The sequence below is a fragment of the Dipodomys merriami genome, unplaced genomic scaffold, assembly GCF_024711535.1.
Source record: "Dipodomys merriami isolate MVZ:Mamm:240054 unplaced genomic scaffold, mDipMer1.0.p SCAF_9, whole genome shotgun sequence".
NCBI classification, from domain to species: Eukaryota; Metazoa; Chordata; class Mammalia; order Rodentia; family Heteromyidae; genus Dipodomys; species Dipodomys merriami.
The window spans coordinates 10208110-10221226 of record NW_027206512.1 but is presented as its reverse complement, the minus strand read 5'-3'; the positions used below and the strand labels follow the sequence as shown (position 1 = coordinate 10221226).

Sequence of the window (13117 nt, the reverse complement as noted above, 5' to 3'; positions counted from 1 at the left end):
GCACTGCCAAATAAAAGCATACATGCATACGTAACTAAATAATGAATGAGTTTTATTAAGCAATATTGATTATAACAACCTTCAAAAATTTTGTTGTGGCCATTAAGTAAAATTCTAGAGATTTCCTTCCAGCACTTACATCAGGTTGAGTTTTACTTACTGCTTTGTTCCTCAAAACTTGACTATTAAGTTATTCTAGATAGGGATCACAATTCCATTTCTAATGCCCCATGAGCTTCTGAACCTAGGCTTCCTTCCATATAAAGTCACATAGCTTGTCCTGTACTTTGTGTTATTCACTGTATAGCCTGGACAATTATTTTCAGGTCTTTGTCCACAGCAGTGCTCTGTGGGACTTTGCTGTCAGGTACAACTGGTCTACTCATGCTTCCTAGATTCACTGAGTTCTGAGGATGCAGACTAATACTTCAGTCATTGTGGGATTTAAAGCAGTTATATTTGCTATCTCACATATTTGATGCATAATAAATGACATCATATCCTTACTATCAACCTCTTATTTCTCCCTTCACACCCATCTTTCTGCTTTGTTTATGAACTTGATTGCTCCAAGTACCTCCTATAGTAGAATCATACAGCATTTGACCTTTGGTCCATTCTTATTTCACTGGGCATAGTGTTTAAAGGTTAATCACATAGATCAGATTACAATTCCATTCTTTTTTATGGTGGAATAATATTGTATGTGTATACCCCATTTGATCTGCTAGTGTCTTCTCTCTTACAGCTCTTCAAATTCATCAGTTTTAACCGAACCATGAGTCAGCTCTCCACAACCATGTCTCGGTGTGCCAAAGACCTCTTTGGCTTCACCATTATGTTCTTCATTATCTTCTTAGCATATGCTCAGTTGGCCTACCTTATCTTCGGTACTCAGGTTGATGACTTCAGTACTTTCCAAGAATGTATGTAAGTATGTAGGAATTTAAGGAAGAAAAATTTAATCACATGCCACTTCCTTCCTAAGGACACAGAAGTCTTCATGGCTGCTATTAGACCAGCAAGAGTTAAACATTGTTATTTACTAGAAACATTGGTTCAGTAAGAAAAGATGACCTTACATTCTGAAATGCTGATGGTTAAAAAAGCAGCTCTTCAGTAGAGAGTTAGCAACACAGCCAGAGAAGCCAGTTCCATTTCCATGGTCAAAGTCCTCTCGACATCCAGTATGGGGTTTCCAGAAGGCCATTTGCTGCTGGTGGGGATTTAGCTCACTGGTATAGTGGGCTTGATTCTTAAACCAAAAAAGTGCTTACTTGATGAAACTTTGATTCTTGTTGAATATTGTTACCATGTATTTTGAACTCCAAGGTATTTTATAAGGAAAATTAAATACAATTCTAATATTCATGGAAAAAAGTAGAAGAGTTCATGAAAGATCCATCTTTCTAAAGTTTCCAGATATACAAAACAATAATCTGCTAGGAGCTAGAGACTCAATTCCATAATCTCAGTTATGAGACAGAGATCGGGTCATAGTTGAAAGTAGCCCAGGCAGAAAAGTCATGTGCACTTAATGAGAAAAAAGCTGGAAGTGGAACTGTAGTTCAAATGATAGAATGCCAGCCTTGAGTGGGAAAATCTAGGAGGTATTGGCCAGGCCCTGAATTCTACCAGCATAAAAAGAAAAGAGAGAGAGAGAGAGAGAGAGAGAGTGAGATCAGTGGTTTAGTGTTGACATTTATGCCATTTACAAAAGAGTAGTCAGGAAAGGAGACGGCCATGAAAGTTAATAGTGTTTTGTGAATAGAATCCTAATGAATCTTGGGACTGGGAAGGTGGCTCAGTGGTAGAGTGCTTGCCTTGCATGCATGAGGCCCTGGGTTCGATTCCTCAGCACCACATAAGCAGAAAAAGCTGGAAATGGCGCTTTGGTTCAAGTGGTAGGGCGCTAGCCTTGAGCTGAAGAGCTGAGGGACAGTGCTCAGGCCCAGAGTTCAGGCCCCATACCGACCAAAAAAAAAAAAATGAATCTTGCTAATTGGTAAAAGTCTGGAATGGAGATGATTTCTCTTAAGACCCTCACAGGCAGCTTCCAACCACTCTAGCCTCATTCTGAGCAAATGTGACAATATTGGATCTTTGAACACATCCACTTCTGACTGCCATTCTTCATTTGCATTTTCCCTTTGAAGAGCTTTTAACTCCAGACCCAGTGTGACCTTGTGAACTTAGCATTACCATGTTTTACCCAATTTATATATTAATGCTTACAGCCAACTGCTCTATAAGTCATTTAAAAATCATTACATTAGCCAGATGCTGGTGGCTTATGCCAGTAGTACTAGCTACTCAGGAGGCTGAGATATGAAAATCCCAGTTCAGGGAGGAAAACCTCCAGATAACCATTTGAAAACGGGAAGTGGAACTATGGTTCAAAGTGGTAGAGCTCTAGCCTTGAGTACAAAAAAGCTCAGAGACAGTACCTAGTCCCTGAGTTTAAGCCTCATGACTGACAAAAAAAACAAACAAACCGGGCTGGGAAGGTGACTCAGTGGTAGAGTGCTTGCCTTGCATGCATGAGGCCCTGGGTTCAATTCCTCAGGAGCACATTACCAGAAAAGGCCGGAAGTGGCTCAAGTGGTAGAGTGCTAGCCTTCAGCTGAAGAGCTCAGGTACAGTGCCCAGGCCCCACGACTGACCAAAAAAAACCCTTCCATCATTACATTAATAGTAACCCAATGGAAGTGACATGTAATATGAAAGCATATTATTATTCCAGTAGTCACTGATTGCCCAGATAAATAGCAAGACTTTTCCAAAGTTATTGACAATTTTCTGCTATTTCGCAGTTGACTGTGGTTGCCTAAAAGCCTAAACATGAAGTCTTTTAAAATATGTACATTCCTGGCTAGTCTTTGGTTTTTTATTATGATTTGGTTTTTTTGGTTTTTGTTTTTTGTTTTTGTTTTTGTTTTTTAGCTTTACTCAGTTTCGTATCATTGTGGGTGATGTCAACTTTGCAGAGATTGAGGAAGCGAATCGAATTTTGGGACCACTTTATTTCACTACTTTTGTGTTCTTTATGTTCTTCATTCTTTTGGTATGTATACTTTTATTTATAGTGAGGTGACTGAATTTCATGCTCACAAATCACATTCTACTCCTCATTGTTTCAGATAAAAGCCCAAAAAATAGACACAAATGTTGAATTTAGAAAGCTTCCTTTATTCTATTTTTTGTTGATTCATGTTTTTAAGCACTGTCCATATGTGTATATAGGTGTATGTTTGGTGCAGAAAACCTAGAAAAAGTACAGTTTTTTTTAATTGCCTAAAATGATGGTTTTTCCTCAAAAGTAGGAGATACTTATGTTTCTTTAATGCAAACATCAGAACTTCCATGAATTACTTTCAATTTCCCTTGTTTTCCTTTCTTCTTTTAAAAAAAGGATCTGGCAAAGCAAGATTAGAGCCAAGAATTCAAGGTAGTTTTTGAGGAATTCATTGCCCATCAAGATTAAGATATTCATTCTATTTCAGCTTATCCATATTTCACACATGAGAAATTGCCTGCCAAGATCTCTATGTATTGAGTTTATAAGTAATTCTGGAAATCAGTGGAAGACGACTTAAAAATTATTGTCAAAAATACATATTTCACTCCTCATTTGATATAAATTAACACATTTTAAATTAGTTGAGATTTTTGAAATGTATTCTTTTTATTCTTAACATTTTTTTCCACTGAAAACTGTTTATTAGGCAGGAGACATATTTCATCCAAGCACTACCACTTCAGACTTACTGTACAGGGAAAACAATCTTAAGGAAACAGCAGAATCACTTCCACTATTAGTAAATTATACTTCTAGTAAATCTCTAATATAATTGAATACATAACAAAAAATGAGCATAGGAAATGGCACTATGGCTCAAAGTGGTAGAATGCTAGCCTTGAGGAATGGAGCTTGGGGACAATGTCTAGACCCAGAGTTTAAGCCCCATTACTGACCAAAAAAAAAAAAAAAAGAAGAATGAGCATAATATATTACTTGTCTGAGCCAGGCACCATTGGTTTATGCCTGGCTCCATTGGCTTATGCCTGTAATCCTGGCTACTGAGAAGGCTGAGATTTGAGAGTTGTGGTTCGAAGCCAGCCTAGGCAGTTAAGGCCCCATGAGACTGTTATCTGCAATTATTCACTCAAAAATTAGAAGTGGTGCTGTGGCTCGAGTGGTAGAGTGCTAGCCTTGAGCACAAAGAGACTTGGGCAGTGTCAAGGCCCTGAGTTCAAACCCCACAACCAACAACAAAAAAAAATACTAATCTGTATTAACTGTTGAAACCTGATTAATTCTTTAGACTTCTACATAAGTAGCTTATATAAATATTGTAAAATATTAACATTTTTTTCTGGATAAGACAAAATTGAAATATTTTGCCATTTGTAAATAGATACATTAATAATTTGTTGCATTATAAGTTCTATATAAATTTCATGATTTTGTAAATGAACATGCATTTTATATTTTGTCTGGATTAACTTTATGGGAAAATAATTTTACAAAAGGAATATATAGCAAAACAATATCTTCATAAAGTATTTAAAAGGCATGTGGCAATTATTGATGTTTACAATTTCTTCCTTCAATTTCCAAACAGAATATGTTTTTGGCCATCATCAATGATACTTACTCTGAAGTGAAATCTGATTTGGCCCAGCAGAAAGCTGAAATGGAGCTTTCAGATCTCATCAAAAAGGTAATATCATCCCTAATTCACAGAATTATTTTTATTTCCTACATAAAATGAAGAGTTTGTAGTTTGCAGTGCTGGAGGTCTACCCAGGACCTTTCACATACCTATTAAGAACTTTAGCACTAAGCTACATTCTAGCTGTGCTTCTAGTTTTTTACTTGAATATCCTCATATTTACCTTTTGGGGGAAAAAAAAGAAAATGCTTAGCATATATAAGGAAATTTTGCTGTCAGAGACTATGAAAAAGAATCTATGGCTGTTTGCTTGATATTCTAAGGACTTGCACATTTCTGTTTTAGTGGCAGATGGTTTGACACTTAAAGTGATTTTCATTTTTCTTGCTTGACTTCATTCTTGTTGAGGTGCCTTCATCCGCAAGGCACTAGTTTTTTTTTTTTTGTCAATTGTAGTAGGCCTGAGCCTCTTTGTGCTCAGGGATAGCACTCTACCACTTGAGCCACAGTGCCACTTCTGGCTTTTTCTGAGTAGTTTATTGGAAATAAGAGTCTTACAGACTTTTCTGTCTGAGCTGGCTTTGAACCACGATCCTCAGATCTCAGCCTCCTGAGTAGCTAGGATTACAGACATCAGCCACTGGCAATCAGGCACTAGTTTTACAGTAGTTACTATTATATCTGAAAGATGGAACAAATGCAAAAGGAGAATGAATTAAAGCACATCTCTTTCTCTCTGTCTCTCTGTCTCTGTCTGTGTCTGCCCTCCCCCCCATCTTCCCCCTCTTTCTCTCTTGTGCATACACTCTTTTTTTTCCTCATAGGGCTATCATAAAGCTCTGGTTAAACTGAAACTGAAAAAAAATAGTGTGGATGACATTTCAGAGTGTCTGCGGCAAGGAGGAGGCAAATTAAACTTTGATGAACTTCGACAAGATCTCAAGGGGTAAGAGTCACACTGCCTGAGACCTGGGATGTTCGTCTTATTAATGATAGATTCTTGGTGAGAGGTGCTTTCTAGCCCAAGCACTCATAGGATCACTTGTGTTTTAGGTTATGTATCTTTCTGGAACATGCTGAGAGAGGAGGCCTAGCCCTCCCCCTCACCATTTTCTCCTTTCCTGATGAGTTTTGACATCTCTGGGCTTAGGTTAAACTGTGTGCAGAATGAGTTTACCTGTGTTTTCTCAATAATTCTAGGAAGGGCCATACAGATGCAGAGATTGAGGCAATATTCACCAAATATGACCAAGATGGAGACCAAGAGCTGACGGAGCATGAGCACCAGCAGATGAGAGATGACTTGGAAAGAGAGAGGGTAAGACTAATTTGGAGACCATGGTAGGTTCAGCACCCTCCAAATATCAAATACTACATTAAATGGCAACCTACTATAAATCCATCTCTGTCTCTCTGTTTCTTTCTTTAATCTCTCTTTCTTTCTCACTTCCTCATTTAACTTATGTATTCCTTATTGATCTCCAAAGGATATATATCAGAATAATAATGTAAAATGCAATAAAATTGCATGATAGTAAAAAAGTTAAGGTGAAGAGTGAAACTAGACTATGATGAAGCCAAACAGTGCATTCTGTATCTGGGTACCTGGCTAATGTCTGTAATCAGTCCTAGCTACTCAGGATGCTGAGATCTGAGGATTGAGGTTGAGAGCCAGCCTGGGTAGGAGAGTCTATGAGATTCTTATCTCAGTTAACCCGCAAAAAGTTCAAGTGCTAGAGCACTAGCCATGAGTGAAAAGCCAAGAATGCAAAGCCTTGAATTCAAGTCCTGATACTGGTGCAAGTGCACCGGTGCATGTGCACACACATGTTTGCGCACACGTACGCACAGAGTATTCGGTAAATATAAATAAGCTTATCGTGTGCAGAGAATTTAGGTGAATTTAGGGCAAAACACTTTGCTATAGGGAAGAAGTCCAGTGTAGCTTTCCTAAACACTGCTCTATAGGCAAGTTCTGTTAGGTGAAAAACTTCAGCAGTCATTGTGAAAGATGAACAGAAGAACAATTAAATAGAAGTATCACAAGTTTAATTTAGCAAAAATTCTTTTCTGAGGTTATTTCTCTCTTACTTATGAGCTATCACTATTGTTTTCTTTTATGAAAAGGTGAAAAATGTACTCTTTGGTTTACTTTTTACTTTGTTTTCTTTGTTCTTTCTCATCCAAATAAAAAGTTAGCAACACCTTGCCAAGTGCTTAAAATCTACTTTTTACATCTGTTGGTCCATAAAATTGAAACCCGTGGGAGTCCTGGGCCAACGGACACAGATTTTCTACCCACCTTTTACTTTGGTAAGATTCTGTAGGTTTGTATTGTACTTGCTGCTCACTTTGACCCTGTGCTCTGCAGGAGGACCTGGACCTGGACCATAGCTCTTTACCACGTCCCATGAGTGGCCGAAGTTTCCCACGAAGCCTGGATGACTCTGAGGAAGATGATGATGATGACAGTGGACACAGTTCCAGGAGGAGGGGAAGCATCTCTAGTGGAGTCTCTTATGAAGAGTTTCAGGTGTAAGAATAAATGAATGGGCAGAATTTGGGCTGAACAGAGCCTGAGTCAGATGAAGTGGTTTCCTGCCACTCTACTCACACTCCTCTCTTCCATTACTAATCATCAGTACTTTATTTCTGTAGCCTTTATTGATCTTTATCTAATTTGCAATTCTCTGGGTTTCTTGGGCTGGAAATTTGGAAAGGGTTTTTTTTGTTCTATTTCTTTAAATAGTTTCATATACTACAGACTTTGGTCATTATTAAAATTTAGTTGATTTTCTTTAAAAAATTTCCATTTACTGTTAACCCTTAGGAAAATTGCTGTAGCATTTGTAACACTTGAGTTTTTAAAAAATGATACTGAAGTAAAACATTTTAAATAAATAATAAATAAGTAAATAATGATAATATGATGCTAAAAAGTTACAGTTTTTTCAGTAGGGAATCTGCAGAATTTTTATGCTCCTGTTCTAGAACTTACCTTTGATGATACCATTTTAAGGTATTTGTAGAACACTTTTTATACAAAACAATGGTAAATGAACACGGTGTTTTCTCACTGCTTTATTTATTAAATATATTGTAAAAATAATTGTATTTCTTTAAATATTACATCAAAGTATAATTTGGGGTATCTCCTTAAAATTCCATTTTATAGATGAATGATACCTTATTTAAACAGTAACTTGTTTCAAATAATAGCACTGCAGTGAATGTCTTTGAGACCAAACATCACACATACCGTTTGCTTTAGAAAATTCAGTTGCCATATACTGGTGGGTTAGGCCTATAATCCTAATTTCTCAAGAGATTTGAAGATTGAGATTTGAAGATTCAAAAGCTAGCCTGGGCAGGAAAGTCCATTAAACTCCTGTCTCCAATTAACCACTAAAAAGCTGGAAATGGAGATGTGGTTCAAGTGGTAGAGCCACCAGTCTTGAGCAGCGAAGCTAAGGGGGAGTTCCTAGGCTCTGAGGGGTCTATAATGGCTTAAAAAAAGAAAGGATGACACAGCTTTTTAAGACTTTCAAGATACCATGCTGACTGGAAGGAAGTTTGCTACAGGCAGCAGTCTAACCAGCAGAATAGGGCAGTTCGTCTCCAAAACTTGAGACCACATAGAAACTATGGCAGAGAATCGGATTGTTTAAGAGAAAGAAAAATATCAATTGCATGTGGAAACTCTGATTTATTAATGACCCAGTGCTTTGGTCTTCTTTGTGATTTCTTGCAGCCTGGTGAGACGAGTGGACCGCATGGAGCACTCCATTGGCAGTGTTGTGTCCAAGATTGATGCTGTGATTGTAAAGCTGGAGATCATGGAGCGAGCCAAACTGAAGAGACGGGAGGTGCTGGGGAGGCTGCTGGATGGGGTGGCTGAGGTAAGTGGTCATGATCAGAAAACACCTGACTGCTGAAAAAGATGTTCAGTGGTGTGTGTGCCTGCGTGCGTGCGTGCGTGCGTGCGTGTGTGTGTGTGTGTGTGTGTGTGTGTGTGTGTGTGTGTGTGTGTGTGTCGTGCATGTGTATGTGGTGTGCATGTGCACACTCTGGAGACTTTTTATTTGAAGAGTTAAAGAAGACTATTATTTATTTAGAAAATGAGATTTACAAGCAATCTCATTTTCTAAAAAATATAAAAAATAATCTGAGGATCATGGTTGGAAACCAGCCCAGTCAGGAAAGTCCAAGAGATGCTTACCTCCAATTAACCATCAAAAAGCTAGAAGTGGAGTTGTGACTCCAGTAGTAGAGTGCTAGCCTTGAGCAAATAAGCTCAGAGACAGTACCCAGGCCCTGAGTTCAAGCACCAGAACCAGCACAAAGAAAATGGAGTGGGTGTGAACTTTTCTTCTTCATGCTCCTCCAATTCTCAGCCTCTGAAGTAGTTGAGATTACAGGTGTGGGTCATTGGTGCCCAGCTGAGATGTGACTCTTAGTACTCCATATCAGTGGTCCTGCCATCTCTGAAGGAATTAATACTTAAGTAGACAGTTACTCAGTGACTGAGAATTGCTATTAGTTATTGTATGTTTCCCACCCTATCTAGCAAGAAACAGATTATTTTGCCCCTTAGTAATTATTCAGTTGGAGAACTTTCACCTCCAACAATACGTGACTATTTTTTGTTTTACAAAGTGTTATTTTTTAAAATTTAGGCATTACAGAAACGAAGCTTCATTCACAATATGGACTACATATAATTATTTCAGCATTAAACTGCTTTTTTGGACCCCTAAAATAGTGTATTTTACAACCATAATGCAAAATTCATGCATTGCATACAAAATATATTCTTTACATCAAAATACATATTAAATTTAGATGGGGGGAGATGGAGTGTAGTTGTGGAGGTGGGAGGGGAAAAACAAGAAGAGGCAACAATGCTTGATAGGAAATGTGCTCATTACCTTGCTCATGTAACTGTAACCCCTTTATTCAGTATTTTTACAATTAAAAAACATGTATTAAATAAAACAAAGTACATATTAACAAAAAATGTTCTCAAAAGCATATACCTTCTAAAACTAATGAAAAAGGTTTTAGCAAAGAATTTAATTGTTGGGCGCCGGTGGCTCACGCCTGTAATCCTAGCTACTCAGGAGGCTGAGATCTGAGGATCACGGTTCAAAGCCAGCCCGGGCAGGATAGCGCCCAAGCCCAGAGTTCAAGCCCCACGACAAAAAAAAAAAAAAAAGAATTTAATTGTTAATAACATTTCATTTTGGTAATAAGTCATTTATTTAACAAATATTTTTACAAAACTTAAAGGGCAGTTTATTTTCATATTTTAGCAGTGATTCCTTTTGTCAAACAATTCTGCAGATGAATGGTAAACAATTCTAAAGTGAAATAGCATTGGAAATACTCAGTGGAATTTTTTTCAAAGTCTTAAGTCCTAGCTTTCACTTGAATTTCAAGAATTTGTAGTTATTACATTACTAAAATCTGGCATAAAAGTATTCCCCACTAATCTCTTCACAGTTTCGTTAACAAATATTAGTGGAGATAAACCATGTTGCTTCTTTTTCCTTTCTTAGGATGAAAGACTGGGGCGTGACAGTGAGCGTCACAGGGAACAGATGGAGCAGCTGGTGCGGGAAGAGCTGGAGCGCTGGGAATCAGATGATGCAGCTTCTCAGACAGGTCATGGTCAAGGCACACCACCAATGGGAGTCAGTGGTCAGCCTCGTCCCAGGACTTCCCGCCCTTCCTCCTCTCAGTCTACAGAGGGCCTGGAAGGTGGAGGTGAAAACTCAAGTGCAAATGTCCATGTATAGTGCCTGTGTTATACTGTGCTCCCAAGGAAACCTCACAATGCCGCTACCCTGAATTGCTTTAACACACATATACACTATTTATACCCCACCACTACCCTATGATGCTGGTCTGTAACTAATTGTTAATTGCCTGCACTTTAATTTATTTGACAGAAACTCTACCCATGGATCAAACGTTTCCTTTTTGTTATTCTCATCTGACAAATGTGGATGTACATACTGAATTAAAAATTCATACCTTGGAAAGTAGATTGAGAAGGGATGCCCAGTTGCTAACCTGCCCAAGACTTCTCAGTTGACAATGAAGTAGCCTTTAAAGCAGCTTAGAGAACTGTGAAAGGGCTTCTAATTTCACTTCCAAGCACAAAATTCACTGCTGTTTTTTTTTTGTCCCATGCGTGAAAGGAAAGCAGGGCATTCCTTCCTTTCTACTCACATGTGACTCATGAGCTTAGTGCATAACTTTCTTTCATTGTGGTCACTCACCTGGAAGTAGACTTTTCTCAAAAATAAAGCAGAGAGAACTCCAGACCCTACCTAGCATGGGACTAGCCATCAAGCTAGATTTGCACGAATGTGTGAGAAAAAGGTTAAGAGCCATTTATGTTACTGTTAATGTGTCTCATGTCTGACGTCTGCATAACTAGCTGTATCACTTAGTTTTTGTAATATTTAAGCTTTTTATGAAATGACCTGCTAAAACCACCAAAGAGCAATTGTTATAGGATACCATGTTGTTTTTAATGCTCACACAGGACTTGGAAGAAGCCTTAAATTGTCATTCACTTTTTCAACAGCTTGTTTACTATGAAGAGTTCTCCTATATGTGTCTTCACATGTATAACTGAATTTCATGTTGTAATTAATCTACTGGAACCCACTTACAAAAGTTTTTGTTGTTTTTTTTGTATGCATTACAAAAAGTATGTTCATTTTAAGCAAATCTTAAGGTACTTTTGAAATTCAAAAAGTTTATAAAACAATCTTCGTTTGGTACTGGTTAATAAATTTTGCTCTGATTTAGGATCTGGTAGGGTTTAGGATATTTTGTCTGTGTGCTGGTACCGGGGCTTGAACTCAGGGCCTCAAAATCTTGCTTCCCTTTTTTGCTTATGGCTGGTGCTCTACCACTTAAGCCACATTTCTACTTCTGGCTTTTTGCTGGTTAATTAGAGGTAAGAGTCTCGAATTTGTCTCCCATGGCTGACTTCAAACCTTTATTTTTCAGATCTCAGCCTTCTGCGTAGCTAAGACTACAGGGAAGAGCCAATGGTGCTTAGCCTAGGATAATCCTGATCTTATATGTCATTGCTAGAATTTACAATGCAAATGAAGCAAAATTTAATAGAAGGTTAGTTTGTTAGCAGAGGGGTATAAACCAGACTTTGAATTCAGTGGTAGTTGCTTTCATTAAGAGAAAAATCTTGTTAAATTTATCAAGTATAATCAGTTTTTCAATAACAATGACAGTGTTATTTTTCAAACATAGTAAATATTGTGACCTTTTTTTTTTTGTCAGTTGTGGGGCTTGATCTTTGGGCCTGGGTGCTGTCCCTGAGCTCTTTAGCTCAAGGCAAACCCTCTACCACTTGAGTCACAGCGCCATTTCCAGTTTTCTGGTGGTTTATTGGAGATAAGAGTTTCATGGACTTTCCTGCCCAGTCTGGCTTTAAACCATGATCCTCAGATCTCAGCCTCCTGAGTAGCTTGGATTACAGGCATGAGTCACCAGCACCTGGCATATTGGGACCTTTGAGAGCTCATGGAACAAAAAAGCCATGATGTTGGTGAGTTGTCCTCAGTTGGAGAATCAGAAGAAGAATATCTTTTTAATATTGCTTCTTTATGCATTAAATGGTTCATTCGATTGATAGCCTGTGTCAGTTGAATCTTTAATAAAAAGATAGGCCAGACAGTCCTTTTTGGCTTCTGTAGAGTTGAAACATACTGGGTCACTTTTATAGACATTCTGTATGGCTCCATCTGTGACTTCTTTCCTTTGATTGTGCTGTACCAAGTTCTTTCTTTCTAGTTTAATGTTTGCATTCCAGGGAAATTTAGTTTATAATTTATGTGTATGCGTGTCGTGTTGTTACATGTAAACAAACTTCAATTTGAAGTGCATTTATTATGTGGTATCCATATATACTGACCATGTGCCATATATTGATTATGGTCACTAGAGACTTCTTATTATGAGATTTTACTATTATGCTGCTTTTCATTTCACTTGTACAGTTTTGCAAAATTCTTTTTACCCGTAAGTTCTATATATTTTTCTTTGTTGGTAATATAGAATTATGTCCTTGTCCCTTACCTGTTTTCTTCTCCTCTGTATTAGTTACGATGTTACACAGACAAGTTTTCCTTGACAATCAAGAGTTTTGTAATACTGAGCACTTTACTTCTTAATAAAGTCTTGACATGCTAGCAAATGCAAGAATTGTCTGTTTCCTAAGTTGAAACTACTGAGTAATTTGCCTTTTATCAGGAGATTAGTAAAGGCTTAGCTTGTGGGGGAAAAGGCACCTTCTCTAGTCCAAAAACAATACAGTTGACACACATCTCTATTACACCAAATATACATTTCAAGCCATCCCTTTGCCTTTAAACACAAGGTGGTCACATGTGGTCTCATTCTGG

At 37.9% G+C, this 13117-nt stretch overlaps 1 protein-coding gene across 1 annotated transcript in view; it reads left to right on the top strand.

Moving 5' to 3' along the window:
* Pkd2 (polycystin 2, transient receptor potential cation channel) overlaps positions 1-12906 on the top strand; it is a 40796-nt gene extending 27890 nt beyond the window's left edge. The window contains exons 8-15 of the mRNA XM_070013029.1: positions 749-930; positions 2944-3064; positions 4626-4724; positions 5501-5622; positions 5877-5994; positions 7048-7211; positions 8428-8575; positions 10235-12906. Coding sequence (XP_069869130.1) covers positions 749-930; positions 2944-3064; positions 4626-4724; positions 5501-5622; positions 5877-5994; positions 7048-7211; positions 8428-8575; positions 10235-10474 — 1194 coding nt within the window. The 3' untranslated portion in view covers positions 10475-12906. The remainder of the gene's footprint in view (positions 1-748; positions 931-2943; positions 3065-4625; positions 4725-5500; positions 5623-5876; positions 5995-7047; positions 7212-8427; positions 8576-10234) is intronic.
* The last annotated feature ends 211 nt before the right edge of the window (positions 12907-13117 follow it).